We start from the raw sequence: 23484 nt of genomic DNA on the forward strand, positions 1-23484 counted from the left end.
TTTACTTTCTTCAGGGTTCATATGAAAGAGAACAACCTCTCCACGAAATACCCTTAGAAATGTTGCAAAATTCATTATTCTTTAAGTGAAAGTGAATCCAAATGTCTTCAGAAGACTATTTTACAGGCTTTATTATCCACACCCGACAGAGCATTCAGAACTAAAAAACAGAATAGACTTAAAACAGATTACAATTTTTAAATAAAAAGTATGTTTTCTAATTACATTCATAATGCCCATAAGGTGAATTTGAATTACATTATATTTAGAAATTATTAATGTAAGCATATTATGATGTCAACAAAGTTTATCTCCAAGATATTTCAAGTTTGTTAGTCTCGAGTGTGAAACAGAATAAAAAACTTAAGGAAAAGAACAAAATTTATATCTACTTTTAAACAGTTACTGCTTTTTTTAAAGCAAAAGTTAACGACCTAACATCACGGCCCTGAGCCCTCGCGACCCGGGCCTTGACCCTGTGCAAGTCTCTGGACCTGAGCACAGGGTTGACTGTCCCTTTCTGGAGTGAACGGGGACTAGAAATGAAAACGACGTTCTGTTGGGAGACGGCATGAAGTTGCACATCCACCCAGGCAGAGTTTGCATTTCACACTTCAGTTTGTACCCCCTTCATAGACAATTCCAGGGCTTGTTTAATCACATTGTTAAATTAAATTGCAGGAACTTGAAGAGCGGGAACTGCATTCAGTCCCTCCACAAGTCGACCCCTCCCACCGAGATCCCAGTTTCCAGACCGCTGAGATGCTGCAGCCTCACTTGCGGGAAAGGCGACCAAGCCGCTGGCAAGAACAGCTTTCAACTTAAACCGTTTTCACCCTGTTAGGAGGAGAAATCAGCTTGATTTCCCACACAGGTGACCAACTCGACCCTAAAGTTTTACCTTAAAACTGCCTGAAACATTCACTTGAGAAAGGCAGGATCCCACGCACCTCCACACGACGCAAAATACACTCGGGCCTTCCCAAACCGCGAAAACCGAGACGCGCTGGGAGGTTCGCGGAACGAAGCGGGGCCCCGCCGCTCCCATCGCGCCCACCCTCTCGCGGTCCCTGCCCGGGTAGAGCCCGTCCCCTCGCCCCGCCCCAAGACGGTTGTGCCCCGCCCCTGCCCCGCCCACCCTCTCGTGGTTCCTCCCAGGCCCGGCCTCTCCCCACGCCACGCCCTCTGCTGGCCACGCCCTCTGCTGGCCACGCCCCGCTGCGGCCCGCCGGCCCCTCGCGGGCCCTGACCAGGCCTGGACTCGCCCTGCACGCGCAGTTTCCTGAATACGCAGAAGCGGATTGCGTGGAGAGACGATCACCCCGCGGCGCGTGAGTTTCCCTTTATCTTCCATACCAGGGGCTCGGAGTCGCTATAGACCTCGAAATCCCTGCACCGCCCTGTGCACCTCAGGTAAATTTAGACGTCGCTGTGAGAGTCCGGGGGTCGCTTCCCCTTGTGTTAAAATCGCTCTGAGGCTGGTCCTGTCCTTGGTCTTTCTTACTTCAGGCCACGTAGACACCTTTCTCAGGGCTTCCTGCTTACAAGCCTTTACTGACCTCCCTGGCCGCCCCCCGCCATGGATACACGCCCTTCCTGTCCCCCAACCCGGCCCCTGGAGGGCAGCGCAAGCAGCCCCCGTCCAGGAGAGGCCGCGTCCTCTCCCCGGTCCCGGGATGCCGCCGACCCCACCACTGTCCTAATCCGTCCCCCACCCCCATCCCCGTCTTTGTCCTCCTTGGACCGGCCCTTCTGCTCCCCAGGCCTTCTCTTCGCAGTCACCCCTTCTCCTGACCCCGCCTTGTGGGAGGTGACTTGGGCCTGGCTGGTAACATCCAGTGTTGTTCCATCCCAAATTCCACCCCGCTGGAAAACGTGCTCTCTCTTTAAATGTGTGGATTAAGGGGATCAGGAGAAAGGGAGACAGAGCGACTGAGAGGAAGTAGAAAAACGGAGAAAGAGACAAAAAGAATGTGGGAGGCCCATAAACAGGTGGCAAAGTAGGGGAGGGGTGAGGGATTTGCAGAGACAGTAAGAATGAAAAAAGCGCGAAAAGTAGCAGCGGGGAGAAAAGCAACCAGAGAAATTCAGAGAAAAGTTGCATCTCCAGAGAGATGAAGGACAGCAAAATAGGGAGAGGGGCCGCAAAGGGCCCTTCAGGCAGAGAGTGGGAGGGGAGGAGGAATGATTTGGAGCCATGGCCTACAGAGTGACATGGTGCTGGGACAAGAGAGGGCAGCTGGTGACAAGGGGAACAGAGGGAAAGTCACAGCAGGGAAGCAGCTTTAGGATCTGGACGTGCCGGACAGTGTGGACAAGGGGCCGTGGCAGGGAAAGAATGAGTGGCAGAGCGTGTGCACACACGCTCACAACACGCTGGGGAGTGGAGGGGCAAGATGCTTTAAACTAAATGCAGAACATTGATATTTCTCCAATGAGGAGCGACCACTATGTCCTGGGAAGGGAGTTAGAGGAGGGGATGGGGAACACGATTTGGGGGATCACAGCCCTAGTAATGGCAGGGAGACTCAGGAACTGGAGAAAGGAAAAGCTCTGTGCATCCTCACTGGGTGAGGGTAGACTCTGTGCTCGGTAGTGGGTAAAGTGGAATGGGGGTAAGCTATGGGATCACATTTAGAGAAAGGAGTCTGTCCTTCCACCCATCACATACACACTCACACTGTGTATACGCTTCTCCCTGTCCCCATTGTCTTCTCTAGAATGGCAGGGTTGGTGCTTCTTCAGATGGGTGACTTGAGGAAGAGGAGTGGTATGTCTGTTTGTGACCCTCTTTCATCACCTCCCTCAAGTCTTCTACCTTCCTATCTAGTGTTCTGTTCAGACACTCACTTCCTGCAACCAGTGCACACCATCCCGAGACCCAACCAAGTCCCACGGATTTGGGGCTGTGAATGAATATTTAAGCCAGTGTCATTGCAAAGTGAGAAATCTTAGACCCCAGGAACTTTTCTCCTTTGAGGGATCTGAGCAGCCGGGAGGCGTCTTCTCTTTTGACCACGTTTCAGGTGTTGTATTGGCAAAATGGGTCTGCTCGGCCTCAGGCAGCTATCCGGTAGGTCAGCTCCTTGTGATTTTGGTTGAACTTACACTTGTGCTTTCACTAGTTGGTCAAGTAGACTGGCCTGGGTGAAGGACCCTTGGCTCTGCACCTCAGGTTCTCCTGATCAGGTTTCTCTCACTCTCAATGGAGACCATTCCAAGGGCAAACAGGACCCTTGTACACATCAGATCCCCAAAGGGAAGGCCATGCCAGAGAGCGCACTAGTATTACTCCGTGCATTCAGTACATGTGAAGCCTGTACAATGTGCCAGGCATTTTTTGTCTTCAAAAGTGATTGAAATGTTATGGTAGCAGAATATACTCTCCTGCCTTATCTAGGTTATTTGCAACTGAGAGAGAGAAACCCTTTTACTTACTAATAGTCATAGAAGTCAAATGCCCCAATGCAAAGGACTGATGTAATCCATCCTCCAGGGGCCCCCACTTCCTTGCTTCTCCCTGGCGTCATCATTTCATCCAGCTCTGCCTACTCTTTTTCTATCCGCATGTGATTGTGCACCACCGGTCAGCCCACGCACAGCCCCACTATTGTGTGACATCCTTCCTCCACTGTATCATCAATTTATACCTCAAGGGAATTATTTTTATCTGTGTATCCTGATGGTAGTATTGTCCCTTAAAACACACAGACACACACACTCTACACTAAACCCTTTGTTTTCCTATCAATCTTCCACCTTTAAAACAAAAAATTTGCTATGAACTACATATATTCCGGTAGTAAGTACCCCTTTTCAATGCTCCCTTTTGACAGCCCAGTTCACTAAAATCTTGTTTATACTCTGTCTTCAGTTCTGGCCTCCATTTCTCCCCTGAAGCCATCCAATCAAGTTTTCACATTTAGCATTTCACTGAGTCTTTCAGAGTCATCAGTGACTTCCCCGTTTCTAAATGCAATATTTTATTTCCTCTTCTCATCTTTCTTTTCTTGTCAGCAGCATGTTGCACAGTTCATCACTCCAACTTCTTTAAACACTTTTTGTCCTGGCTTTTACGACATGTCATTTCAAATTGCATTTGATTTAATTTTCTTGTGGCCACCTTGATCTCTTACTTGTTTCCTCATGTGGTGTCTCCTGAAGTCTGTGTCCCCAGGGTGTGGGAGTGTCCCATGGCTTTGTCCTTGAACTTCTTCCCATTTCTGTCCACACTCACTGCCTTTCCTTGTCATTTTATCTTATGGTTTCAAACAGCACCCCTATGTCTCCATTTCACCTGGAGACCTCTCTCCTGACCTCTAGAATCCCATGTCCAGTTGTTTCCTCACCTGTCTGCTGGGATGTCTAATAGGCATCTCCACCTTCATATGTCCAAAAGTGACTTCTTGAGCTCTCTCAAAACATGTCCCCCACTGTGGTCCTCTACATTTCAGTTAAGAGGGACCCTCTGCTTCTCAAGCTGAGCAGCACATCTCTGCATATATTTAAAAGATAGAATATATTGCATTATTTGTGTTTTAATGTATAAGACAGAGAAAAAGTTAATACATCTACTTAAAATTGGTGATGTTATACATTACTTCCAAAATTCTTTTCAGGAGTGGGAGAGAAAGGTTTGAAGGCCTCAGTCCTACGTGATGTGCTTCCTGCAGTTCCTCTGATCTCATCTGCTTGTGTCCTCGCTCACTCTGCTCCAGCCATGCAGGGTCTCTGTCCTTTTCCTAAAGTCAAGGTTGCTCCTGCTTCAGGGCCTACCCTGGGGCTGTCTCTCTGCCGAGAACTCTCTGCCTAAAACTCAGCTGCAGGTGGCAAACACCCTTCCTTCCCTGTATCTTTGTTCTGATATCACCTTCTCAGTGGATATTACTGAGGGGCACTCCTACCCAAATTAAAAATTCCAGCATCACCCCAACCTCTGCCCATATTGCTCTGCATGTTTTGTTCTGCTCCTTTGCCTTCCACTCTCTGGACACTGGTGACAGCAAGGACCCAAAGAGAGAGCAGAGACAAAAGGTGGCAGGTGTGCTGGGTTTGCCCTAGTGAGTGGTGCTCACCCCAGGCTTCTGAGTGCTGAGACGTTTTGCAGATACATCTCTTGTGTTCCCTCACCAGAGATTTCGTTCACATAGGTCGAGGCCTAGCCTCAACAATATTTACCTTGCCCTGGTGGATCTAATCTCTGTCCAACATAACACCAAGGCTCTTTGTCCCCCATTTCTGAGGGCAGAAGTCAGCTTGTGATCCACAGAGGGGTGAAGCGGGCTTTACTGTTCATGGCTTGGGTCAGGGCTTGAAGGGGAGCTCAGTCCAGTCCAACTCCCCACGGCTGCAGTGTGGGGGAGGGGGTGCTTCACCAGGAGCAGTGTGAGTTCTGAAGAAAGTGGTCGAAAACTCACTTTTTGGCCTTCCTGCAGGAGTTTATTGTCGCTGCATACCTCCTGGTGTAGTAGACGGCAGAGGACTGTTTTTCACATTGTGAGGTCTTTCTTGTGTGTGTGGTTGTGGCACAGGACTGGGGTGTGTTGTATCTAAACATTAAACAACATATTTTCAACATTCAGGATTGACTTGTAAAGACTCATGGTACCTGAGGAAGAAGCCTGGAAGAGGAGAAAGAGTAAAGAAAAGGAATCAGCAATGGCTTTTACTCAGGTAAAGTGATATTTTTGGTTGATTGTTCTGTGTCCTTTCTTTCTGAAATGTGGGTGTTAGAGTTGCTAATCTTCTGTGACTCTGAATTTCCTGCCTGACATATTTGCTCTCACTCACACATGCCTTCCCTCAGTCCCTCTCATCTCCGCTCAAATTGCATCTCACTGTGACCCAGCATCATGAACTTGTGAAGGAGCTCCCATGGGCATGGTCCTGGGAAGGGCATCACTTCCAGAACAGCTGTGGGCCCCATGGTGTCACTGCTGCAGGGATTGTTTAGGGCCCACATCTGGATGCAGTGTCAGCTCTCAGTAAAACAGGATTAGAGGAGCTGCGTCAGGATGTCATGTATTAATGTGTGCAGATACCTGCTAAGTTCTGGAAAAGGAGGTCAGAAAGGGGAAATCTTTTCTGCTTAATTTCTTTTTTAAAAAAAATTTTTTATTTTCTTCCAAATTTTATTTTATTTTGTCAATATGCAATGTGGTTGATTATTGTGGCCAATTACCAAAAGCTCCCTCCCTCCTCCCTCTCCCCCCTCCCTTCCAACAATGTCCTTTCTGTTTGCTTCTTGTATCAACTTCAAGAAATTGTAATTGTTATGTCTTCTTCCCTCCCCCCACCCTCTGTTTTTTTGTTTATTTATTTATTTATTTTTAGCTCCCACCAATAAGTGAGAACATGTGCTATTTCTCTTTCTGCGCCTGACTTGTTTCACTTAATATAATTCTCTCTAGGTCCAGCCATGTCATTGCACATGGCAGTATTTCATTCTTTTTTATAGCAGAGTCGTATTCCATTGTGTAGATATACCACATTTTCCGTATCCACTCATCTGATGATGGGCATTTGGGCAGGTTCCAACTCTTGGCTATTTTAAAGAGTGCTGCGATGAACATTGGAGAACAGGTATAGCTTCGATTTGATGATTTCCATTCCTCTGGGTATATTCCCAGCAGTGGGATAGCTGGGTCATATGGTAGATATATGTGCAGTTGTGTGGGGAACCTCCATACCATTTTCCATAGAAGCTGCACCATTTTGCAGTCCCACCAACAATGTATGAGAGTTTCTTTTTCTCCGTAACCTCGCCAGCATTTATCGTTCAGAGTCTTTTGGATTTTAGCCATCCTAACTGGGGTGAGATGGTATCTCAGTGTAGTTTTGATTTGCATTTCCCAGATGCTGAGTGATGTTGAGCATTTTTTCATATATCTGTTGGCCATTCATATATCTTCCTTTCAGAAATGCTTATTTAGCTCTTTTGCCCATTTTTTAATTGGGTTGCTTGTTTTTTTCTTGTAAAGTTCTTTGAGTTCCTTGTATATTGTGGATTTTAATCCTTTGTCAGATGTATATTTTGCAAATATTTTCTCCCTCTCCGTTGGTTGTCTTTTGACTCTGTTAATTGTTTCTTTTGCTGTGCAGAAGCTTTTAGTTTGATATAATCCCAATTTGTTTATTTTTCCTTTGGTTTCCCGTGCTTTTGGGGTCATATTCATGAAGTCTGTGTCCAGTCCTACTTCCTGAAGTGTTTCTCCTATGTTTTCTTTAAGAAGTTTTATTGTTTCAGGGTGTATATTTAATTCTTTAATCCATTTTGAGTTGACTTTAGTGTATGGTGAAAGGTATGGGTCTAGTTTCATTCTCCTGCATATGGATATCCAGTTCTCCCAGCACCATTTGCTGAAGAGGCAGTCTCTTCCCCCATGTATAGGCTTGGTGCCTTTGTCAAAGATCAGATGGCTGTAGGTGTGTGGGTTGATTTCTGGATTCTCTATCTTATTCCATTGATCACTGTGTCTGTTTTATGCCGGTACCATTCTGTTTTGGTTATTATAGCTTTGTAGTATAGTTAAAAGTCAGGTAGTTTTATGCCTCCAGCTTTATTTTTTTTGCTCAGAATTGCTTTGGCATGCATGGTCTGTTGTTATTCCATATAAATGTCTGGATAGTTTTTTTCATTTCTGATAAAAAATGTCATTGGAATTTTGATTGGAATTGCATTGAATTTGCCTATCACTTTGGGTAGTATGGACATTTTCACAATGTTGATTCTTCTAATCCAAGAGCATGGGATATCTTTCCATCTTCTTGTATCCTATCTAATTTCTCTCCGTAGTGGTTTGTAGTTCTCATTACAGAGATTTTTCACATCCTTGGTTAACTCTGTTCCTAAGTATTTTATTTTTTGGTGGCTAATGTGAATGGGCAAGCTTTCTTGATTTCTCTTTCTGCATGTTCACTATTGGAGAATAGAAATGCTACTGATTTTTGTGTGTTGATTTTGTATCCTGCTACTTTGCTGAAATCTTTTATCAACTCCAAGAGTTTTATTGCAGAGGCTTTAGGCTGTTTGATATATAGGATCATGTCATCTGCAAACAGGGACAGTTTCACTTCATCTTTTCCAATCTGGATGCCCTTTATTTCATTCTCTTCTCTGATTGCTCTGGCTAGTACTTCCAACACTATGTTAAATAGGAGTGGTGAGAGTGGGCATCCTTGTCTAGTTCCTGTTCTTAAAGGAAAAGCTTTTAGCTTTTCCCCATTCAGGATGATATTGGCAGTGGGTTTATCATATATGTCTTTAATTATGTTGAGATACTTTCCATCTATACCTAACTTATGGAGGGTCTTTGTCATGAATAAATGTTGAATTTTATCAAATGCTTTCTCAGCATCTATAGGATGGTCCTTGTGTTTGATTTCTTTATTATGGTGTATCACATTTATTGATTTGCGTATGTTGAACCAACTTTGCATCCCTGGGATGAATCCCACTTGATCGTGGTGAATAATTTTACGTATGTGTTGCTGTATTCCGTTAGCTAGTATCTTAGTGAGGATTTTTGCATCTATATTCATCAAGGATATTGGCCTATAGTTTTCTTTTTTAGATGTGTCTTTACCTTCTTTTGGTATCAGGATGATGTTTGCTTCATAGAATGAGTTTGGGGGATATACCTCTGTTTCAATCTTTTAGAATAGTCTGTAAGGAATTGGTGTCAATTTCTCTTTGGATATTTGGTATCATTCTGCTGTGAATCCATCTGGTCCTGGGCTTATGTTTGTTGGGAGCCTTCTGATAACAGCTTCAATCTCCTTTATTGTTATTGGTCTGTTCAGATTTTCTTCATCTTCTTGGCTGAGTTTTGGGAGCTTGTGTGTGTCCAGAAATTTATCCATTTCCTCCAGAATTTCAAATTTGGTGGCATATAGTTGTTTATAGTAGTCTCGAATGACTCCTTGTATTTCAGAGGTATCAGTTGTAATGTTACCTTTTTCATTTCTAATTTGTGTTATTTGGATCTTCTCTCTTCTTTTTTTAGTTAGCCATGCTAATGTTTTGTCAGTTTTATTTATCTTTTCAAAAAACCAACTTTTTGATTCGTTAATCTTTTGTATTGTTTTTTGGGTTTCAATTTCATTAAGTTCTGCTCTGATCTTAATGTTTTTTTTCCATCTGCTATCTTTGGGTTTGGATTGTTCTTGTGCTAATTCTTTAAGATGAAGTGTTAGGTTGTTCACTTGCCATCTTTCCATTCTTCTGAACTAAGCATTTAGTGCGATAAATTTCCCCCTTGGTACTGCTTTTGCAGTATCCCACAGGTTTGGGTATGATGTATCATTATTTTCATTAGTTTCAATAAATTTTTTGATTTCCTGTTTGATTTCTTCTTCTTGGACCCATATGTCATTAAGTAGAATGCTGTTTAATTTCCATGTGTTTGTATAGTTTCCAGAATTTCATTTGTTATTGATTTCTAATTTTAATCCATTGTGGCCTGAAAAAATACATGGGATAATTCCAATTTTTTTGAATTTGTTGAGACTTGATTTGTGATCTAATATGTGATCTATCCTGGAGAATGATCCATGTGCTGATGAGAAGAATGAATATTCTGAGGTTGTTGGATGGAATGTTCTGTAGATATCTGCCAAGTCCAATTTGTCTAGAGTATTGTTTAGATCTTGTGTTTGTCTGCTGATTCTTTGCCTAGATGATCTGTCTAATATTGACAGTGGGGTGTTCTGGTCCCATGCTATTATGGTATTAGTGTCTATTTCCTTCTTTAGGTCTAATAGAGTTTGTTTTATAAATCTGGCTGCTCCGACATTGGGTGCATATATTTATGATTGCTATGTCTTCTTGATGGATCAATCCTTTTATCATTATGTAGTGTCTCTCATTATCTCTTTTTGTGGTTTTTAGTTTGAAGTCTATTTTGTCAGATATAAGAATAGCTACTGCAGCTCGTTTTTCATTTAGGTTTGCATGGTAAATCTTTTTCTATCTTTTCACTCTTAGTCTATGTGAGTCTTTATGCATAAGGTGGGTCTCTTGAAGGCAGCATATAGTTGGGTCCTCCTTTTTAATCCAGTCAGCCAGTCTGTGTCTTTGGATTGGGGAATTTAAGCCTTTTACATTGAGTTGTTATTGAAAAGTGTTGATTTAATCCTAGCATTTTATTGATTATTGTTTGGATGTCTTAGGTGTCTTTTGTTCCTTTCTTTCTGATTTACTGTTTGTTTTCTGTATTTGTTAGTTTCCTGGGTTGTAGATAGCCCTTTTGTTTGTTTGTTTTCTCTTCATTAATGCCATTTTTATTATACTAGTGGGTTTTGATGGCAGTGGTAGTTATTTTTCAGATAGCAAAGCCAGTACTCCCTTGAGAATTTCTTGTAAGAGTTGTCATGTCGTAATGAACTCCTGCAGTTTTTGTTCGTCTGAGAAATATACTATTTTCCCTTCATTTCGAATGATAGCCTTGCGGTGTAGAGTATTCTTGGTTAGCAATCTCTGTCTTTTAGTATTTTGAATATATCTTCCCATTCCTTTCTGGCTTTTAGGGTTTGTGATGAAAAGTCTGATGTTAGTCTGATTGGGGCTCCCTTCTAGGTGATTTGATGCTTTTGTCTTGCAGCTTTTAAGATTCTCTCTTTTTTTTGCCAGTTTGACTATAACATGTTTTGGAGAAGACCTTTTGGGTTGAATATGTTTGGGGATCTTTCAGCTTCCTGAATCTGAAGATCTGTGTCTTTTCCAATAACTGGGAAGTTTTCTGCCACTATTTTGTTGAATATGTTTTCAATGCAATCTCTTTTTCTCTCCCCTTCTGGAATACCCATGACTCGGATATTTGAGCGCTTAAAGTTGTCTGATATCTCTCTCAGATTTTCTTCAATGCCTTTAATTCTTTTTTCTTTTTTTTCCCTGCCCGTGTTATTTCACACAGCCCATTTTCAAGGTCAGAAGTTCTCTCTTCTACTTCTGCAAGCCTGCTGGTTAAACTCTGTGTTGTGTTTTTTATTTCGTTGAATGAATTCTTCAGTTCGGCAAGCTCTGCTATATTCTTTTTCAGGGCATTCACTTCCTTGTACATTTCTTCTTTCAGGTCCTGTATACTTTTCCTCGTTTCATCATGTTGTCTAGCTGAGTTTTCTTGTATCTCATTCAGTTTCCTTAGAATTATCACTGGAAATTCCTTGTCAGACATTTCAAGGGCTTCTTGTTCTATAGGATCTAGAGCTTGAGAGTTATTACCCTTTGGTGGTGTACTTTCTTGATTTTTCATATATCTGGTATCTTTCCTTTGATGTTTCGTCATTGTGGTAGGGGGTTTCACAGTCCAATGTTTTGACACTATTGTCTGGCTAGGATGTTGCTGTGGTTGCCAATTTGGTATGGCTACCTCAGTGTCTGCTCAGTTGGCCACTAGTGCCTTGCGTGTGTGGTTGCCTCAGGTCTTGGGCCTCTGCAGGGAGCCACCTCTCTGGTCAGCATGCACTCAACTGGGCTGCTGGGTCGCACCGCAGCACCATAGTGCGTGTGGTTTCTGCCGAGTTTCTGCCTCCCCTGCTGGACGTCTCCCTGCTCTGTGCGCACTGGTCCGGGCTGCTGGATCACACGGCGGCGGCACTGCAGGGCGTGTGGTCTCTGTGGACCTTCCACCTGCCCTGCTGGATTTCTCCCTGCTCCGTGTGCAATGGGACCGTTTTGTGCTTAATTTCATACTACATATGTAGCTAAATTATTGTGTCACTGTATTTCTGATTCCAAAATCCTAATGGTTAGGAATAAAATGTAAAGTGCAGACACAGATCTCAGTGATAGAGGGTGTTTAATTTATCATAATTAAAAAAATATGGAATCAGTATAAGTATCTAACTGCAAGACATTCTGTAAACCATTCTCAACACATTTAACCAATGCAGATTGTGGTGTTCCTGCAGAGACTTTGCAACAGGTGTTTTGGTAAAAATGGTTATAACTTTGCTAGGGGCAGAACGTCTTACAAAGAGGATGGAACCATATTCTGGTTCTACCAGTTGTTAAACATATATTCTTTATTTTAAACATTACGACATATATGTTTGTTTTTTTGGTAAAACTGCTGTAAACATGCAACTTAGGCATTACAGAAAGCATCATTTTTCCTGTCAATCATCCACCATTCCTCACATCTCAGTGGAGAGCAACTGTTGTCAGTTCTGTCTGTGACAGGAGACCGGGCAAGTCTTGTACAAATGTATTTGCACATCTACTTATGAGGTTTTAGAAAAAATGGTTCAGTGAGTGATTTTTTGTGATATTTTATCCTGTAAGTTGTGAAAATTTACGTGTTTTCATGGATAGCTGGCTCTTTTTAAAAAAAATATTTACTTGTACACATTTGTAGGGTATTTTGTATTTTTTCAATACATGCATATATCACACACTGGTTCACTTAGGGTAGATAGTGTAGTTTTTTACCCGTTAGTCCACCAGTTTTCTTCCCACTGCCCCTCTCTTCTCCTGGCCTCTGGTAACCATTATTCTACTCTGTACTTCTATGAGAACCCCCCTTTTTTTTCTTATTACATGTATGAATGTTATGCAGTTTTTGTCTTCCTGTGCTTGATTTACTTAATTTAACATGCTAGTTTCCAGTTCTATACATGTTTCTGCGAATGATAGGATATCTTTTTTTTTTTTTTTAATTGCTGGACAGTATTCCAGTGTGTATTTATACCATAGTTTTAAAATCCATTCACCTGTTGATGGGCATTTAGGTTGATTCCATCTCTTGGCAATTGTGAATAGCGCTGCAATGAACATGAGAGTGCACATGTCTGTTTGGTATATTGATTTTATTCCCTCTGGGTATATAGGCAGTAGTGGGATAGCTGGGTTAAAGGTAAATCTATTTTTAGTTATCTGAGGAACCTCCATACTGTTTTTCACAATGGCTATACCAATTTATATTCCCAGCAACAGTGTAGGAGAGTTCCATTTTTTCCGCATCCATGCCAGCATTTTTTCCTTTTTGTCTTGTTGATAATAGCCATTCTCCCTGGAGTGAGATATCTCATTGTAGTTTTAATTTGCATTTCCCTGATGATTAGTGATGTTGAGTTATTTTCCATATGTCTGTTGGCAATTTGTATGTGTTCTTTTGAGAAATGTCTGTTCATGTCCTTCGTGCAGTTTTTAATTGGGTTATTTGTTTATATACCTTTGAGTTGTTTGACTTCTTTACATATTCTGGATATTAGGCCCTTGTGTGATGTGTAGTTTGCAAACACTTTTTCCCATTTTGTAGGTCATTTCTTTTCTTTTTCCTTTTTTGCAGATGACTGGTATCAATATCAATCCCTGGACCTTGGCATTATCAGCACCACACACTAACCAACTAGGCTAACTGGTCAACCCCTGTAGGTTGTCTCTTCGTTTTCTTGATAGCGTCCCTTGTTGTGCAGAAGCTTTTTAGTTTGATATATTCCCATTTGTATGTTTTTCCTTTGGTTGCCTGTGCCTTTGTAGTCTTGCTCAAGAAAGTGCTGCCCACTCCCATTTCATGTAGCGTCTCCCTTATCTTTTCTTCTGGTACTTTCATAGTTTTATGTCTTAATCTTATTTCTTTAATCCATTTTGAATTGATTTTTGTGTATGTTGAGAGACAGAGGTCTAGTTTCAATCTTCTGCATGTGGATATCCCATTTTCACAGCACCAGTTGTGGAAGAGGCTATCCTTGCTTTACTATGTATTCTTGGTACCTTTTTTGAAAATCAGTTGGCTATAAGTGTGTGGATTTATTTCTGGGCTCTCCATTCTGTTCCATTGGTCTGTTTGTCTGTTTTTATGACAGTACCATGCTGTTTTTGTTACTGTACTTTTATAGTATATTGTGAACTCAAGAAGAGTGATGCTTCCTACTTTGTTCTTTTCATTCAACATTGCTTCAGCTATATGGGGTCTTTTGTGCCTCCATACAAATTTTAGGATTTGTTTTCTATTTTTTTGAAGAATGTCATTGGTATTTTGAAAGGGATTGCATTGAATGTATAGATTAATTTGGGTAATATGGACATTTTGAAGATGTTAATTCTTCCAACCCGTGAACATGGAGTATTGTCCTATTTATCTTTGTCCTCTTCAATTTTTTCAACCAATGTTTTACCATTTTATTGTAGAGGTCTTTCACCTCCTTGGTTAAATTTATTCTGAAGTATTGCTTTTTCTTGGTAACTACTGTGAATGGGATTGCATTCTTGATTTCTTCTTTAGCTATTTTGTTATTGGCATGTGGGAGGGCTATTGATTTTTGTGTGTTGATTTTGTATCCTGCCACTGTACTGAATTCATTTCTTAGTTCTAGTCATTTTTTGGTGGAGTCTTAGGGTTTCTATGTATATAATCATGTGATCTGCAAGTAGGGATAGTTTGACTTTCTCATTTCCAGTTTGAATGCCCTCTTTTGCCTTCTCTTGCCTTATGGCACTGGGTAGAACTTGTAGTACCATGTTGAATAAGAGTGGGGAAAGTGGGCATCTTTGTCTTGTTCTAGATCTTTGAGGAAAAGCCTTCAATTTTTGTCCATTCAGTATATTAACTGTGGGTTTGTTGTATGTGGCCTTCATTGCGTTGCAGTACATTCCTTCTATACCTAATTTGTTGAGGGTTTTTCTCACAAAATTGGTGTTGGGTTTTATCAAATGCATGTTATACATTAATTGAAATGATCGTGTGGGTTTTTTCCTTCATTCTGTTGATGTGTGGTGTATCACATTTATTGATTTGCATGTGTTGAACCATTGTTGCATCCCTTGGATGAATCCCACTTGATCATGGTGAATGATCTTTTTAATGTGTTGTTGGAATCATGTTTGCTAGTATTTTGTTGAGGATCCTCACATCTGTGTTCATTAGGGGTATTGGTCTGTAGATTTTTTTTTTTCTCTTTTGTCTTTTTCTGTTTCTGTATGAGGGTACTTCTGGCCTTATAGAATGAGTTTGGAAGTATTTCCTCCCGTTCAATTTTTTGAAAGAATTTGAGAAGAATTGGTATTAGTTCTTCTTTAAATATTTGGTAGAATTTGGCAGTGAATGGTCCTGGGTTTTCTTTATGGGGAGACTTTTTATTAGTACTTCTCATTACTCAATCTCATTACTCATTGATCTATTTAGATTTTCTAGTTCTTCATGTTTTGACCTTTGTGAGTTATGTGTGTCCAAGAAGTTATCCATTTCTTCTAGGTTTCCAGTTCACTTGCATATAGTTGTTCAAAGTAGTCTTCTATGATCTTTTCTTTTTCTGTGGTATCAGTTGTAATGTCACCTTTTTAATTTCTGATTTTATTTATTTGAGTCTTCTTTCTCATTTTCTTTTTTAGTCTAGCTAAAGGTATATCAAGTTTGCTTATCGTTTTGAAAAACCAACTCTTCATTTCATCAATATTTTTAATTTTTTAAAAATCTCTAATTCATTTATTTCTGCTCTAACCTTTGTTATTTCTCTCCTTCTACTGATTTTGGGTTTGGTTTGTTCTTGTTTTTCTGGTTCCTTGAGGTATAACGTTAGGTTATTGAAACTCTTTCTTCTTTTTAGAGGTAGGCATTTATTGCTGTAAATGTCCCTCTTAGAACTGCTTTCGCTGTGTCCTACAGTTTCTGGTATGTTGTGTTTTCATTTTCATTTCAATTTCAGTGGAATATTCTGAGGTTTCTGTGTACATTTTCATTGTCTCCTGGAGTTTTTAAATTTCCCTTTTGATTTCTTCTTTGACCCATTTGTTGTTTAGGAGAATGTTGTTTAATTTCCATGTATTTTTATGGTTTGTAGTGTTCCTTTTGTTGTTGATTTCTAGTTTTATTCCATTGTGGTTTGACAAGGTAGTTGATATGATATCAATTTTAAAAAAACTTGTTTAGACATGTTTTGTGACCTAACATATGGTCTCTTCTAGAGAATGTTCCATGTGCTGCTGAGAAGAATGCACATTGTGCAAGTGTTGGATGAAATGTTCTACAAATATTCATTAGATCTAATCATCCTAGAGTGGAGATTAATTCTGATGTTTCCTGGTTAATTTTCTTTCTGGATGATCTGTCCTTTGCTGAAAGTGGGGTGTTAAAGTCTCCAACTATTATTGTGTTTGAGTCTATCTTTCCCACTAAGTCTAATAGTAATTGCTTTATTTAAATGGATGCTCTGGTGTTGGGTGTGTATGTGTTTAGAATTGTTTTATCCTCTTGTCGAATTGATCCCTTTATTATGATGTAATGACCTTCCTCATTTGTTTTTTTTAACTTTCCTTGTTTGAAAGTCTATTGTATCTGATATAAGTATAACTAGTCTTGCTCTGTTTTTGGTTTCTATTTGCATGAAATACCTTTTTTCATTCATTCCCTTTCAGTTGATGTGTGTCCTTACAGGTGAAGTGAGTTTCTTATAGGCAGTATATTGTTGGTACTTGCTTTGTGATGCATTCAGCCACTCTATCTCTATTAAGTGGGACATTTTATTCATTTACGTTTAGAGTTACGATTGATATATAGGGACTTGTTACTGCCATGTTCTTACTTTGTTGTGTTACTTTTTTCTGGTCTTACTGTCTTCCTTTGTGGTTACATGGTTTTCTCTGGCAGTATATTTTGGTTTCTTGCTATTTATTTTTAGTATGTCTCTTATACATTTTTGTATCACGGTTACAATGAGGCCTACCAAACACTTGTTATAGTTATAACAAATTATTTTAGATTAATAACAAGTTAACTTTGATGTCTGTGTAAAGAGAAAAGCAAAGCCACCTCTATGCTTTGGTATCATTTCATCTCACTTTTTGACATTTTGCTGTTTCAAGTTACATCTTTTACTATTGCCTATCTCTTATACAGTTGTTATATTTGTTATTATTTTGTTAATTGTGCCCTTCAGTCTTCATACTTAGTATATAAGTGGTTTATTTACTGTCCTTACAACAGTGGGATATTCTGAGGTTGTCTTTGTACTTACTTTACTTTACTAATGAGTCATATACCTTCAGATGTTGTCTTCCTACTCTTTAGGGCTGTCTTTCAGATTGTAGTACTCCCTTTAGATTTCTTGTAAGACATGTCTAGTTTTGATGAATTCCCTTTACTTCTGTTTGTCTGGTAAAGACTTTCTTTCTCCTTCATATTTGAAGCTTACTTTTGCTAGATATGGAATTCTTGGCTTACTGTGTTTTTTCTTCAGCACTTTGAATATATCATCCCATTCTCTTCTGGTGTGAAGGGTTTTTACTGAGAAATTCTCTAAGAAGCATGTTGGAGTTCCACTGAATATTATATGTTCTTTTTCTCTTGCTGCTTTTAATATTCTCTCTTTGTCTTTGGTTTTTAATAAATTGATTATGATGTGTGTGCGTTGGGGTGTTCCTCCTTGAATTGAATTTGACTGGTGATCTCTGAGCTTCCTGTACCTGGATACTGTCATTTTTCTCTACACTTGGGAAATTTTCAGTCATTATTTTCTTGGATATGCTTTCCAGGTCTCTTCCTTTTTTCTCTCCTTTGAGTAAGCTGATTATGCGTAGGTTATTTCTCTGAGGGAATCCCATATTTGCTGTATTTCTGTTTTATTTTTTCTTGTTCTTTTTTCTTTTTGCAACGCAGAGAATTTCATCTTCAAGGTCAGTGACTGTTTCCTCTATTTGATCAGGTCTGCAGTTGGAGCTTTCTATTGAGTTTTTCAGTTCAGATCATGTATTCTCTATTTCTAGAATTACTCTTTTCTTTTAGTTGATTCTATTCCTTTGTCAAGTTTCTTGTTCTGCATCTGTATTGTTTCCAGATATCATTTTATTTTCTATCTGTATTTTCTTTTGACTCCCTAAACATCCTCAAGAGGGTTATTCTCAATTCTCAGTCAGACATTTCATAAATGTACTGTGCTTCTGGGTCCATTGCTGCTTAGTTTCCTTTGCTTGTGTTGTATTTCTCTGTACTTTCTCAATCTTTATATCTTTATGTTGATTTCTAGGCATTTGAGGAAACTGCTTCCTGTTACTGGTTTTCCAGGTGTTCTTTGCTTTTGTTAGACCTTTACTGGTTAATATCAGAGGTTTGTCTCTTGTCTGTGGCTTTTTCTGTTCTGTGGTGGATTATTAGCTACCACCAGCAGTTAAACTCTGCACTGGAACAATTTTGCTGTTTTATGGTAATTCCCAAACTGGGGGAACTTCCTATTTGGACCAGAACTTGAACTCCATGCTTGAGCTAAGTTTCTGCTTTGCTGCTGATTTTCAGTCTGGGGAAATTTTTGTTTGGATCAGATTTTAATTGTTGGCTATGAAGGTTAATTGTAGGTGTCAACTTGATTAGATTAAGGAATACTGAGAAACCTGGTAAAGCTATCTTTTTAGGTGTGTCCATGAGGGTGTTTCCTGAAGAGATTAGCATGAGAGCCTGCGTGGACTAGGTGAGAAAGATCCACCCTCGATATGGGTGGAAACCATCCAATCAACTGGGGGCAGCCAAAGCAAAAGAAATGGGAATCCCTCTGTGGTGCACCCATAGCGGCTACCTTTGCTGTAGAAGCAGCAGTGTCTTTGAGGAGATGCCTGTAGTGACCTCTACTGACCTGGTTTGTTTTCAGTCTGTTACCAAACATTGGGGAATTGAAACTTGGTGGCTGTGGGGGCAGGCCTATGTAGCCTGGCATCAGGCTGTCATGGATGGACTGGTTGAAGAAGATATCTGCATTTTAAATCGTGAAAAAGCACATAAGAGAGATACAGTGACTCTAGTCTCAATATATTCAGGAAGTGAGTCTGTTGCTTCACATTTTGTCCTTGTCACTGCTCATGAAGTCATCAAAAAAAGATTTAAGGATTCAGAAAAAGAGAACTCCTTAAAGAAAAGAATGAGATTTTTGGAAGAAAAGCTTATAGGAGCTCAATTAGATGAAGAAACTGTTCTGTGGGATGAGAACAAGTAAATAAGGCCTATCATGCATATCATGAGGTTTGCATTGATAGAGATAATTTGAAGAGAAAATTAGATAAAATGAATAAAGACAACTCTGAATCTTTGAAATTATTGAATGAACACCTACAATCTAAAGAAGTAGAACTCCCCCAGCTAAAGACAGAAATGGAAACTCAGCAGGTGATGAAGAATTTAAATCCACCTTCATCAAGCTGGGAGATGGAAAAGTTGAGCTCTGATTTAGAACAAGAACTGGAACTGAAGGGGAAAGAATGTAGAGATCTCAAAGTAGAGCTGCAAAAAGCCAAACAAACAAATCCATCTCAGGAAGACAATTTGAAGAGCAGAGATCTCCAAAGACTAAGCATTTTATGTGATCATGAAATTTTTTGAGTTATGACACACACTTTTGAAATATGGAATAAAACAATAGAACAAGCAGCATGCATAATTGGAATGACATAGTTAGCAGCTGGTAGAATCCCCATGTTGGTTCTCTGACCTCTGGACTGAGGATCTTGCTACTATCAAGGGCTTGAAAGAGGCAGTGGTGGTAATTCCCACTATATCCCCATCCATCTCTCCTATTTGGTCCATGAAGAAGAGAGATGAATCCTAGAAAATGTCAGTGGATTATCACAGGCCTAATTGAGTCATGACTTCGATTGCAGCTGCTGTACCAGATATGATTAAATTGCTTGAACAAAACACATCTCCATGTACCTAGCACACAGGTATTGATCTGGCAAGTGCCTTTTTCTCCATTCCTGTCCATAAGGCCACTAGAAGCAGTTTGTTTTCAGCTGGCAAGGCCAGCAATAGACCTTCACTGTACTACCTCAGGGGTATATAAACGCTCCAGTCCTGTGTCGCTCTTTACTTCACAGGGATCTTGATCACCTTTCCTTTCCATCAGATATTACACTGGTCCATTACATTGATGACATCATGCTGATTGGGCATAGTGAGCCTGAAGTAGATGCTACTCTGGACTTACAGATAAGACATTTACGTGTCAGAGGATGGGAAATAAATCTGACTAAAATTCAGGTGCCTTCTACCTAATTAAATTTCTAGGGGTTCAGTGGTGTTGGGGCATGTCGAGATATCCTTTCTAAGGTGAAGGATAACTTGGTGTATCTGGCTCCTGGTACAACCAAGAAAGAGGCCCAGTGCCTAGTGGGCCTATTTGAATTTTGGAGGCAACACATTTCTCATTTGGGTGTGTTACTCTGGCCCATCTACCAAGTGACCCAAAAGGCTGCTGGTTTTGAGGGGGGTCCAAAACAGGAGCATGCTCTGCAACAAGTTAAGGCGGCTGTGCAAGCTGCTCTGCCCCTTGGGCCATATGACAGCAGACCCAGTGGCCCTTGAGGTGTCAGTGGCAGATATGTATTCTGTTTGGAGCCTTTGGCAGGCCCCTATGGATTAATCACAGTGGAGACCATTAGGATTTTAGAGCAAGACCCTGCCATCATCTGCAGGTAACTACTCCTTTTAAGAACACCTCTTGGCCTGCTACTGGGCCTTAGTAGAAACCGAACACTTGACTGTGGGTCCCCAGATTACCTTGTGACCTGAGCTGCCCATCATGAACTGAATGTTATCTGACCCAGCAAGCCATAAGTTTGAGCATGCACAGTAGCAGCTCAGCCATCAAATAGAAATGGTATATATGTGATTGTGCCAATGAGGTCCTGAAGTCACAAGTAAGTTATAGGAAGAAGTGGCCCAAATGGCCATGGTTCTTGCTTCTGCTACACTGCCTTCTCTCCCCCAGCCTGAACCTTTGGCGTCATGGGGAGTTCCCTATGATCAGTTGGCAAAGGAAGAGAAGGTTAGTGTCTGGTTTACAGATGATTCTGCAGGATATGCAGACACCACCTGAAAGTGGACAGCTGCAGCACTGCAGACACTTTTTTGGACATCCCTGAAGGACAGTGGTGAAGGGAATTCTCAATGGGCAGAACTTTGGGCAGTGCACCTGGTTGTGCACTTTCCTTGGAATGAGAAATGGCTAGATGTGTGACTGTATGCCAGTTCATGGGCTGTAGCTGATGGTTTGGCTGGATGGTCTGAGACTTGGAAGAAACATGGTTGGAATATTGGTGAGAAGGAAATTTGGGGAAGAGGAATATGGATAGACCTCTCTGAGTGGAAAAGGATGTGAAGATATTTGTTTCCCATGTAAATGTCCATCAAAGGGTGACCTCAGCAGAGGAGGACTGTATTAGTCCGTTTTGTGTTGCTGTAACAGAATACCTGTGACTGGGTAATTTATAAAAAATAGAGATTTATTTGGCTTACAATTGTGGCCCCAGGCTGCTTCTACTCATGGCAGAAAGCGGCAGGCAGCTGGAGGGTACAAGCAGATCTCATGGTGAGAGGAAGCAAGAGAGATAGAGATGAGAGGTGCCAGGGTCTTCTAAACAACCAGCTCTTGTGGGAACTAATAGAGCAAGATCCCACTCAAGACCTCCACCCTCCAGGGAGGGCATCATTCCATTCATGAGGGATCTGCCTCCATGACTCAGCTTCCAACACTGCCACATTGGAGATCAGATTTCCACATGACTTTTGGCAGGGACAACACATCCAAACTCTATCAAGGACTTTAATAATCAGGTTGATAGGATGACCCATTCTGTGGATTCTAGTCAGCCTCTTTCTCCAGCCACCACTGTCATTGCCCAGTGGGCTCATCAGCAGAGTGCCCATGGTGGCAGGCATGGAGGTTATGCCACATGGACTTCTGGTCACCAACGCCAACCAGGCTACAGCAACCACTGACTGCCCAATCTGCCAGCAGCAGAGACCAACACTGAGCCCCCAATATGGCACCATTCCCCAGGGTGATGAGCCAGCCACCTGATGGCAGGTTGATTACATTGGACCACTTCCATCATGGAAGAGGAGGCATTTTTGTCCTTACTGGAATAGACACTTACTGGATATGGATTTGCCTTCCCAGCACGAAATGCTTCTGGCAAAGCTGCCATCTATGAACTCATGAAATACCTTATTCACTGTCATGGTATTCCACCAACATTGCTTCTGGCCAAGGAACTCACTTCACAGCTAAAGGAATGTGGCAATGGGCTCATGTTCATGGAATTCACTGGTCTTACCATGTTCCCCAACATCCTGAAGCAGCTGGGCTGATAGAATGGTGAAATGGCTTTTGAAGTCATAGTTCCAGTGCCAGCTAGGTGACAGTACCTTGCAGGCGTGGGACAAGGTTCTCCAGAAGGCTGTATATGCTCTAAATCAGCACCCAATATATGGTACTGTTTCGCCCACAGCCAGGACTCTTGGGTCCAGGAATCAAGGGGTGGCACCACTCGCTATTACTCCTAGTGACCCACTAACAAAACTTTTGCTTCCTGTCCCCAGGACTTTATGCTCTGCTGATCTAGAGGTCTTGGTTCCAGAGGGAGAAATGCTTCCATCAGGAGACACAAAAATAATCTCATTGAACTAGAAGTTAAGGCTGCCAGCTGGTCATTTTGCGTTCCTCTTACCTCTGAGTCAGCAGGCTAAGAAAGGAGTTATGGTGTTGGCTGGGGTGATTGACCCAAACTACCAAAGGGAAGTTGGACTACTCCTTCACAATGGAAGGAAGGAAGATTATGTCTGGAATACAGGAGATCCTTTAGGTCATCTCTTAGTACTACCATGCCCTGTGATTAAAGCCAATAGAAAATTACAACAACCAAATGGCCCAGACTCTTCAGGAATGAAGGTTTGGGTTACTCCGCCAGGTAAATGTTCAGAGTGGCATACACAATGGGTAGCAGAAGAAGGTAGTTATAAATACCAGCTTTGACTACAAGATCAGTTACAGAAATGGGGATTGTAATTGTCCTCCATAGTTAAGAATATGTCTCTCTGTGTATTGTACATATATTAAACACTTATCTTTGTTTTTGTTCCTCTTATTCTTTATCATGTACCATGAGACTTACTGACTTTACATCAGCATTTAAATATTGTTAACTTTACATCATAGTATTTGCATTTAAGTCATGGATTATTGAGAGAAGGGTAAATATCACCTGAGGACTTTACCTTGTCTTTGGTGAAAGGGATTTATGTGTTTTTGGTTGTACGCTGAGTAGTTGAATCATGTTAGGTGAAACTATTATATGATTGTTCCATTCGAAGATTAAGTATGATTGAAGAAGATTGTATGGACACCAAGTTGACAAGGGGCGGACTTGTGAAGGTTAATTCTTGTTCTGAAGGTGTCAACTTGATTAGATTAATGAATGCTGAGAAACCTAGTTTCATTTTGGGTGTGTCCATGAGGGTGTTTCCAGAAGAGATTAGCATGAAAGCCCAAGTGGACTGGGTAGGAAAGATCTTCCCTCAATGTGGGTGGGAACCATCCAATCCACTGGGGGCCTGGAGAGAGCAAAATACAGAAAAAAGGGGAATATCTCTATCCACTTGGGGCTGAGATACACTCTGCTCTCTGTCTGTGGACATCATAGCTTGAGACTCTTCAGCTTTTGTGTTCCAGGGCTTATATCAAGGATGCCATTGGCTTCCCTGGTTTTGAGGCCTTTAGACTTGG

At 41.1% G+C, this 23484-nt stretch overlaps 2 protein-coding genes across 2 annotated transcripts in view; both read left to right on the forward strand.

Moving 5' to 3' along the window:
- The first annotated feature begins 1255 nt into the window (after positions 1-1255).
- The window catches only part of LOC134372946 (zinc finger protein 208-like), a 563224-nt gene continuing 540995 nt past the window's right edge, over positions 1256-23484 (forward strand). The window contains 2 exon segments of the mRNA XM_063090289.1: positions 1256-1413; positions 5583-5673. Coding sequence (XP_062946359.1) covers positions 5602-5673 — 72 coding nt within the window. The 5' untranslated portion in view covers positions 1256-1413; positions 5583-5601.
- On the forward strand, positions 18652-19301 carry LOC134371655 (5-azacytidine-induced protein 2-like). The gene is given in 2 exon segments (XM_063088511.1): positions 18652-18892; positions 18895-19301. Coding segments are annotated over 2 exon segments (648 nt in total).

Source organism: Cynocephalus volans, chromosome 3 (assembly GCF_027409185.1).
Source record: "Cynocephalus volans isolate mCynVol1 chromosome 3, mCynVol1.pri, whole genome shotgun sequence".
Taxonomy (NCBI): domain Eukaryota; kingdom Metazoa; phylum Chordata; class Mammalia; order Dermoptera; family Cynocephalidae; genus Cynocephalus; species Cynocephalus volans.